At 35.8% G+C, this 9,836-nt stretch overlaps 1 protein-coding gene across 4 annotated transcripts; it reads right to left on the bottom strand.

Moving 5' to 3' along the window:
* Positions 1-373: 373 nt before the first annotated feature.
* Positions 374-6,290, bottom strand: LOC105043747 (F-box/FBD/LRR-repeat protein At1g13570). 4 transcript variants are annotated; one of them, XM_073255647.1, is made up of 6 exons: positions 6,083-6,290; positions 5,272-5,494; positions 3,728-4,228; positions 1,167-1,988; positions 923-1,078; positions 374-818 (listed from the first exon to the last, which is right to left on the bottom strand). In XM_073255647.1, exons 4-6 carry the CDS (start codon positions 1,971-1,973, stop codon positions 540-542), a joined length of 1,242 nt encoding a protein of 413 aa, XP_073111748.1. In that variant the 5' UTR covers positions 1,974-1,988; positions 3,728-4,228; positions 5,272-5,494; positions 6,083-6,290; the 3' UTR covers positions 374-539. The 4 variants fall into 4 exon arrangements, with proteins under 4 accessions (XP_073111748.1, XP_010919732.1, XP_029119986.1 ...); XM_010921430.4 differs by lacking the exon at positions 3,728-4,228 and having other exon boundaries at positions 6,083-6,289; XM_029264153.2 differs by lacking the exon at positions 3,728-4,228 and having other exon boundaries at positions 5,272-5,490; positions 6,083-6,289.
* Positions 6,291-9,836: the final 3,546 nt, after the last annotated feature.

The raw sequence follows: 9,836 nt of genomic DNA, 5'->3' as shown, positions 1-9,836 counted from the left end.
AATTTTCAAGGCCTACATGCCAATAAAATTATAACTTTGCCCATCTAAATCCAGACCACCCCTTTCTGATGAAAGAAGAATGGTCAAGTTCCATTTAACAGCTCTATATTGCTTGGAACGCACATATTTTGATGGTTGAGTTACAGTACTTGGCTTCTGCATAGAAAGGTTCACCAAAACATACCCCAGAAAACCTAACGTCAATATTGGAATGGATCTATCTATACATATATAAAAAAAAAAAAAAAAAAAAAAAAAAAAAAATAATATATACATATTTGGAAAATATAATTCAACAATGGAATTGATTATGGACTGCTAAAGCATACAGACGAAAACACTCATTTCATTTTCATCTGCAATGAAAGGAGCATTTTCAACAGAAATATGAAAAGAAAATGCATTTAAAGACCCATATTTCTGACTGACAAACAATAACAACATTTATGCAAAAACGAAAGCCCTGACATCCACCCTTCTACACTGCTATATGTTTTCTAGGATTTTTTTTTTGTACAGATCAGTAATTAAAGTACTCCTCAGTCCAAGTTAATGATTTCAGCTCGTGTAGATGCCCTTCGAAATCGCATAATCTGTTTGTAGATTTTTACTTCATCACAGACATCATTATCTAGCCTAATATATAGTGTCTCAAGCACAGGGGAATTAGCAAGTACAAACTCAATGAGCTCCATTTCAGGTCCTACACCCAAAATTTCAGTCACGGTGAGATACCGAAGTTGATTGAACCTGAAATCCGCACGTTCTTTGCCCTCCCAAAAGCTTGCAGCAGGATTACTTGAGTCAACAGAGTCAGCCTAAGATATGCATTAAAGAGAAATTAGGCGGCATGATTATATCAAGTAGAATAACAAGTTTAGTCCATGACTTTTTTAAGAACAATTATATTAGAACTGTCTACCTCTATAGTGAGCTCTTCTAGCACAGGGGTACTTCGAAACCAGCACTGGAGGATTGCTATATGTCTTGTGTCTTCAAAATTAACACAGCTCAAGTGCAATTTCTTTAAATAATTGTAAGTGGGAAGCCTGTCTAACAAACCATCTCCAGCCAAGAACTACAAACACAGCAGAAAGCAATAGCAATTCTTGTAAAGAAAAAAATAAAATAAAACAAAATAAACAGCAGAAGTGGAAGCCAATTACCTCTAACATGTTATGACGCAGAGACAAATTCTCAATTTTGAGCACAGCATTAAGAGATGTCATGAAATTGTAATGTTCCTTCTCTACATCTTCATTATCAGAATCTCCTTCATCATCAAGATCATCAGCATCATCCAAACCAACTGACAAGATAGCCAGATCTGGGGTGTTCTCAAGATAGATATCTTCAAATAAACCATCAATTATCAATTCTCGGAGATTAGGAGCATTAAATCTAAGACGACTACAACCATAGAAATCCATAAAGGCAACCTTCTCTAGAAGCGGACAATTGGAGATGAGCGTTACAAAATCATTGTCTGAAATGACAACATTTTCAAGGCTGAGGGTACACAGGTTACCAAGACCTTCAAAAACTCGAGGAAGTCTAAATTCACAGTCATGCAAATCTAAAATGACTATTCCTTTACAAAAAAAGAGAGTAGAAGGTAATTTGTAAAGCCTGTCAGGACAAAATCTAAGAACCAACTCCCTGAGGTTATTTCTAGATAGGACAGTTATCCATCGGTTTACAACTGCAAAATCTTCAAGGTAGGCATAGCCATCAAAAACAAACTTGTGAATCGGCCCACTATGAAGTAAAAGAACTTGATCCACAATTTTCTCAAGTTTGTAATGTAAAGATGATGGAACACTGTGCTTGTCAAATATGAGATGCGGAATTGTACTCCACTCGTATCTCCATCTACTTGATAAGACACTTGACCTAACAGCATCTGCTATAGGCAGACGCAAAAGAATGGCTTCAATAATATTACTTGGAAGAGTACTGATCCTATCTTCCATCTCAAACCTGCCCCGCTGTCAAAAACAACAAAAAGACAAGTCAGCTATAACAGAATTTCAACATGTACCAAATTAGCACCAAAAAGCTAAACACCCCATGTATCACCCAAAATAAAGCAAAGTTTAACCATATTAATGCCTGGCAGTAAGAAGAACAAAGCAATAACAGTCTTTCCTGATACCAATATAACCAAATATGCAGTGCCCATAAAAGATCCACACAACCAAAAGTTTGTTAGAACACCAATGCAGTTGTTGAAAATGAAGCTGATCAGGTTTCCGGTGTTTCAGTTATTTACTGTTGACCAATAACACAATAATTAGAGAAAAAGATGGAGGGAACAAACATGATATACCGAGTACATGTATTCTGATCACTTACTCATACCAGGTCAACTATACCAGTATATGCCAAATAAAGGAAAAACAAGGCATAACATGTGTGTCTCTCTTATACTCCCTCTTCCTCACTCTTCCCACATTAAACCCTCCATTCTTCCTACATATAAAGATTATCATGGAACTTTTATATGGCATGGAAGACCTAAAGATTGGCCTTTTAATACTCTTTTCTTCTTTGCTTCATGGATGACTGTTGCACTTAAAGTGAAAGGTGAAGAGGATCAGAGATACTTCAGGATTGTTAACATATGTGTATACGATCATCAAAAGAAGATTGTCCAAGTTGTAAAGTGTTTATTTGTATTGCTGCTTGCAAATTTTATCCCAGTACAAATACAGTAAGTTTGGTATGTTTTGTATTGTTCAGAATAGCACTGCAACCTAGCTGCATTCACCTAAACCCAATCCAAACCAATCCACAATTTGTGTCAGCATGGTTTCATATCCAATAGATCGAATCATCAATTTGGGACCCCCATCATCCGATCTAGACTTGACCAAATGTGAATGTAAATCCTTTTTAAGTTTAGCATGTGTATGTATGCATGGATGTATATATGTATGTATGTATGTACGTGTCAATGTATGTACACGCATGCATGCATGAATATGTGCACACATGCTTACATCCTGATTGGTAGCATCAGTGCCATCCTTAACTGGTGTTATGTGTGCATGCGTTGAGACGTATGAAGAAGGATAGAAATCATGATGAACAAGGTTTAGTTCTTCTAGTCCTGATAATATGAGTTCCAGCCATCATGATGAAAACATGGTGATGTATAGGTCCCACAATCACAAAAATTTAAGGTCCCACAATCCCAAGATTTTTAGAATACTAGAATCACAAATTTAGATGGAGTCCAATAACTTAAGAATCTTTGTATCGGGCAGGCAACAGCATCTGCTGATTTATCTTGATAGCTATAACCAAAACTACTTATACAATGAAATATATTCAGCAAGCTTGCACAATCTCCTAGTGCATGTCATGGACATGTGGGTATTTTGCACCTTAGGTACATTTATAACATGTTCTTTATACAGCTAATGCTCAAGTTGGCACATCAATTGAGAACAAGCATCTCAACAATGAATTGGATAATTCCTTTTCCAATGAGGAATTAATAAAGGGGCAAATTGCACAATCTGAGAATTATTTGACAACACAGTAAAATTAAAAGCAAAGTGTGGTTGTCAAATGAAGCATTGAAGATGACTCATGCAATGTATGAGCTACAAATGGGGAGTTCATGTTGTTGAATACATTGATGCAAGAAACAAAATGTTCTTCCAGCAATTAAACCAAGATGTTATATAATAGTTGAGATTTTAATCTGTAAAGCAAGAACCTCTCTGCTTCATGAAAGAAAAAAGCACATAAACATCAGCTCCAACTTCACTCAATGAACATCCATTGCTTGTACAAAAGCAGAGAATGAAACAGCCACCAAAAAGTCTTGGCTAGCCTCAACATCCGTCAATTAAAAGTTGGGCATGGGCAATGTTCTCGCGGCAGCTTGGAGGGGCTGCTGCAAGGTGAATGACTGTTGGGATTTGTGTTGTACCAATGGTCGATGTAATACCAAATTGAGGAACTTTGCTCATTTTCCTCTTCTCAGTCAGTGACATAGAACAAACAATGTATATCATACTGACTCACTGGGCACATAATACTTCTTCTATCTCCCCTCCTTCATGTCCTATGTAATGAGAGTACTGCTAAAGATTACCCCTTCAACTCACTACTCATCAGCTGTCCTACATGGCAGCTGGATATTGGTGCAATACAAGGCCGTTGATGTTGTATGGGGGGCCTCCGGTACTGTTCCATCAATCACAACTGCCACACACTGCTGATGACCCCAAGTAATAATTGGGGGGATGACCTTTAGCATTTTTCACAAAATAATTTTCACGAAACTTAAAAAGAGACAACAAATGAACAAACAAATCAAATTATAATCAACAAAAAGAGAAGTCAAGTTTTGCTCAGTAAAAATTCTACATCAAGGAAGTATCTAGAGCGATTAAAACTTCCCATATCAAGTTCTACATTAAGAAAACTAATCTCTGAAATGTATAAATACCATTACCACTTGGAATAAGGCCTAAAATGCACTTTTGTTTTCTCATTATGTCATCTGCCCCTTTTCTTTCTTTTTCTCCTAAATTTTCTTTTCTTTTTTTTTTTTTTTTGAATTTTCATAGAAAACAGAATCATAGACACCTGCTATCAACAAAATGTAACACTAGCCATTATTCTAGAACTTACCTTTAATTGCCAGAGTTAAAAATTAGATATGAAAAGTTAAATATTAGATATGAAATTCCTTACTCATCTTGCCTAGATGAAGGAGACTCATGCATATTCAATGTCTTCCATCTTATGCCATTGTTGTGATCCTCCCCTTAAGTTTCTTTAAGATATTTCATTCGTCAACCAACTAAAACTGTTGTATGCTGAAATATTATAATATTCCATTCACGGATCTAATGTAAAATTGACATGTAACTTTTAACTCATGTTGATACTTGCTTAGATGAAACTAGCTCTTTGATCACTTTTATGAGTACCCTCCAAACCTGTTTTTGTAGTTGAATGCAAGGTTTCTACAACAGCAATATCACCAAATAATGGACCTCTGAAATCAATCGTTGTTTGACCAATGCTGTCTTGGACTGGTTTTTTAAAACCAAAGTATTGGCTTTTAGTAGCTGTTATAATATGACTCATGTTGTTAGATCACGTTTTATCTCATAAAAGGTCATCTTTGTAGATGCAAGGAGATTTTGAGTCTAAACGATATTATATTATGCAGATGACCTGTGAATATGGCAAATAATTGTAATTATTTAAAGACTCTTATGTATATAAAAGGGCAAAGCAGCAAACCTCTAAAACCGTTATGGCTGCTGCTAAGATGTTCCTGCAGATGTTATTCTTAAACCTTACTACCTTTTTTCATGTTGCATAAACAGTGTAATCTTCAAACCATGTGAGCATACAAGCAGCAGAGCTCTTTGTTTGCACAGCAACACACTCTTTGGTAACAAGATATAAACTTCCTTATCTTTTCCTCAGCAATCAGATTTACCCAATTCCTGTTCTTTTCTATCTACAAAGAAAAACAGTTATAGACACAAACATCCATTTTCCAAAATAAATAAATAAACAAATTCCCAGTATATATAAATGTCATAAGTAATGATTATTCACCATCTTGCAACCGTATCTTCACTCTTGTTCCAAATGAAATTCCAATCCTCACCTTTTTATATCAAAATTCGCTATCTACTTCCAATTTTAGAACCAAGATTTGCCAAATCGACTTCTAACAACTGACAATCACCAAACCACGTAGAATACCAGGAAATTGATCTACATCAAGCCATTGAACTCACCCAAAGACTTCGACGGGAAAAAGAAGAACTTTAATACATTCATCTATAATCATTGATGTGATAGACGATAAAAGGAACGAGAATTCGAATCGTCCGATGCCACACGCGGTAGCAATCATATTACAGAACGAGGAAATCAGAAAACATTGAAAAAGGAAAAAGTCAATACTCAATAGGAAACGCCATGGAAGAACAACACAACGAGATCACAAGCACGAAAACCCTAAACAATCAGGAAATCCAAACATAAGGGACTAAACCCTCGCTTTTGATCGATCTGAGCTTGGTTCTCAAACCATTACCTGGTGGCGAGACCCGCTGCGCTCTGCCGTCGAATAGCTTGCTCTTCTCCGTCGAAGAGACCAGGGATCCAAAAGATGGGCGGCTCCTCGGTGCCGAAGCTGCGGTGGACTTGAAGCCTGCGGACGGATACGATTACGTGAAAGCTTCTATCATGGGATTCTCCCAACCGACACGGAGATATTGGCCGGGCTTCTCTTCCTTAACGGTAGATTCGAAATCCCCAAGAGACGATGCACTCGTTATCATGGTCAGATTTAGTGTTGATTTTTGGGCGTGTTTGGGTCATTTCGTGGTTCAATTTTTTGGTGCCATTGTGTTGGTTCCATGGTCCAGTGGTCGGGACATTGGACTTTGAATCCAATAGCCCGAGTTCTGCTCTTGGTGGGACCACCTTTATTGTTGTAAAAAGTGTAGGAAGCTAAAGTGGAAAAATAGCAAGATTAAAGGGGCATGATTCTATTCGCATCTTATATGGATGGTCCTTGATGCTTACGTATTTTTACTTATTTGAGATAGGTGCAGCAAGTTGCACATGTGCAAGTGAACCATGGATATTTGTCCCTTGAAAGTGGAAGTTGATCAAGTTCAGATGGAGGGCTTCACACAGTAGGAGGATCATTTTGCGTTTCATGCTGCATGTACATGTTTAACACTGAAAGTTTTTAGTTGATTTCTCTGAAGAATAGTGATAGTTGATTAAAGCTAAAAGGAGTTTGAAGTAAATTATGTGATTCTAGTATGTTATTCGGAAATATGATTTGATATTTGTCTTTCCCATGTCACAATTTAGATTCTTAATCTCTCGTTTATGCTCTCTCTCCCTCTATTTGAGTCGGTGAGGATATAAAAGACCAAGCATATGTACCTTTTTTTTTTTTTTTTTTTCTGAAGTGAAATGGAGGAAGCGGGTAGCTTTCTCCAGATATATTGAAAAGATAAAGAATGTATAAAGAAGACATAAAGTAAAAGTTACAAAGAAGATGAGCAATCTTTAATACAATAAAGCTTTAGATTATAAGTTAAAATATAAAGAAGAATAGATAAAAGAACTTAAGAGTTATCTGATCAAAAGAGATTTCAGAAAGTTCCACAAATTAGATTGATATCCAAGCAAATTAAACACATTTTTTTTACATGCAGGAATTTTTGATATATTAGATCCGATTGCTGCATTATCCACTATTTGTGTAAAAGAATAACAAAATCCATTGCACAAAATTTTTGAGGGACTAGCCAATTATCGTCCTAAATTTTATAAGTTAAAAATATCCCCAATTTTAGTTGTTGGTCTTGACTTCCTTGTCCTTAAATAGAAAAATAACAACGAGATGAAGTAGTTGGACATGGCTGGCAAGGAGATGGATCAATTATGGTACGAGCAAGTTGGTGCTGGAAGTATGCTAAAGTTTAAATAAAATTTCCACGTAAGCTTACACCATTAATTCAAAGAGAAAGTACAGAAACAATATGGGTGGATTAATTTGGTTTATGAGGGTATTTAAAAAACAAAATTTTCATTATTAACCTAGGTAAGGAAATGACTCAACTCCATAGGCTTCTCAGCTGTGCCTTGTAACGGGGAAGATAGAAGAGGGTATTCCACCTAACAAAGTAGGCAGGCCACCTAGTATTTGTCATTTAATACAACAAGGACCGTGTTATGCTATGGTAGGGGTGTCAACAAAGATGGAAAACACGCTAACCCAATCAGAAATCGACTGGAAATGTAAAGTTTGGATATGAAAGATCAATCCAATAAGCATTGCATTGGGTTTGCATTCTGAAATTAGAGCTGAAGTCTTATTGAGTCGACTTATGTTTAGATAAATCCCTGCCCAAAAATTCAAAATCTGATCTGCCTATTTGCATATATACAAATATATGCGCATCATACTCCACATATAAACATATAAATCCACACATGCATACATGCCAGCATGTGTACGTATTAATTTTTTGTTCCAATTATAAAAGAAAAGAAAATCAAGTGGAGGCAAGTGAAACCATAATTATCTCACTCCACCACATTCATATCATATCATCTGTGGTAGTCTATTTACAACATATTTATTGCAGTCAAAATACTTAGGAATTTTTGGGTTGAGAGACTAGACCACCTTTTCGCTAAGAAAATGAAATCTCATATTAATTTGTTAAAAATAAGAGATCCTTTGTGCAATTTAACTTATTAAAATATGAAATATGGGTATCTTATATTCAACAATAAAGTTAGCTTTTAATTACCAAACTTTAGCACATTATTTCTTTTGCTATAATAACATGCTTGAAACAAAGAGTTATGCAATAGCGTGATATTTCACCTACTTTAAAGTTGCGTTTGGTGCGTTGACAAGTATTGTAGTGAAGGACTCATGATTCGATACGTGAAGTATTTCCTTTTAACTCATGACCATCTTTGAGATTCAATGGCCTCAGTAATTTAGAGCCTTACGGTTTTGCCTTTCAAAATGTGCCTCACGTGGGAAGAATGGTCCTTCCTATATAAACTAAATTTTTTCTTGACTTCAACCAATGTGGGACTAATGATGCTTTTTTTCTACACTATAACATAACCTCCTCAGTCAAAGAAAAATCTGTGTACTCACACAGATTGTGTCTGTGTACTCCCACAGAGTGGTATTTAGGTGAAAGGAGCTCTACAATTCATGGAGGGTGGGACCCTCCTTCTAGCACCAATATTGGTGGTCAAAGGCTCATGATTCGACACATGAGATGTTGTCCGCTTTGGCTCATGACCATCTTTGAGCTTCAGTGGGCCTCGATCATTTAGAGCCTCACAATTTTGTCATTTAAAAGACGCCTCACGTAGGAAGGATGGTCCCTTCCTATAGAAGCTAGATTCTCCTTTGACTCCAACCAATGTGGGACTAATGATGTCCTTTCTTCTACACCACAACATAGTCCCCGGTCAATAAAAAATTTGTGTACTCCCATAAACTGTGTCTGTGTATTCCTACAGAATGGTGTTTAGGTGAAAGAAGCCCCACAATTCATAGAAGGTGAGCCCTCCTTCTAGTGCCAATATTGCAATCAAGGGCTCTTAACTCGGCATGTGAGGTATTATCCGTTTTGGCTCATGATCATCTTTGGACTTCAGTGGACCTCGATCATTTAGAGCCTCACGATTTTATCCTTTAAAAGGTACCTCATGTAGGAAGGATGGTCCCTTCTTATATAAGCTAGATTTCTCTTGACTCTAATCAATGTAGGACTAATGATGCATTTTCTTCTACACCACAAATCAGGTAGTGGTAATCTGGATTACCTACAATTTGGATAAATTGTCAGTAATATTAATCGCTGTATTTGGTATATGCAGATAATGTTGTAGTAAAATTATTGAAAATCTTGATCGACATGTTTGGTATGACTATCAACTTACTAGTAATGTAACATCAAATTTTTAAAATATCATTAAATCAAATTTATTAAATCAATAATAATCACATAATAATCAATTATTAATAAATTAAATTTATTAAATCAAATAATAAATCAGATAGTCTTATAATTTTCCATATAATAATCAAATATTTTAAAATAATATTACTAATCACATAATAATAATATTTTATTATTACTCAAATAATATTTTTTTATTATTAATAAAATTAAAATATATTATTTTTTTATTTTTTTCTCATTTCTCCCTTTCCATCCTCGCACCCCAGCTGATCCCCATGCCCGTTCTGCCCCACCCCACCTCGGCCAATCCTCAGTTACCGGTGCCAC

Source organism: Elaeis guineensis, chromosome 4 (assembly GCF_000442705.2).
Source record: "Elaeis guineensis isolate ETL-2024a chromosome 4, EG11, whole genome shotgun sequence".
Classification (NCBI taxonomy): Eukaryota; Viridiplantae; Streptophyta; class Magnoliopsida; order Arecales; family Arecaceae; genus Elaeis; species Elaeis guineensis.
The sequence above is the reverse complement of the archived record's forward strand: the minus strand, read 5'-3'. Positions and strand labels throughout refer to the sequence as shown.

Excerpts from the sequence above, each read along its gene's own strand:
- LOC105043747 (XM_073255647.1), bottom strand. The coding sequence starts at position 1,973 with ATGGAAGATAGGATCAGTACTCTTCCAAGTAATATTATTGAAGCCATT. Across the intron at positions 1,079-1,166 it reads TGCGTCATAACATGTTAGAG|TTCTTGGCTGGAGATGGTTT; the intron begins GTAATTGGCTTC and ends CTGTGTTTGTAG. Across the intron at positions 819-922 it reads TAGAAGAGCTCACTATAGAG|GCTGACTCTGTTGACTCAAG; the intron begins GTAGACAGTTCT and ends TGCATATCTTAG.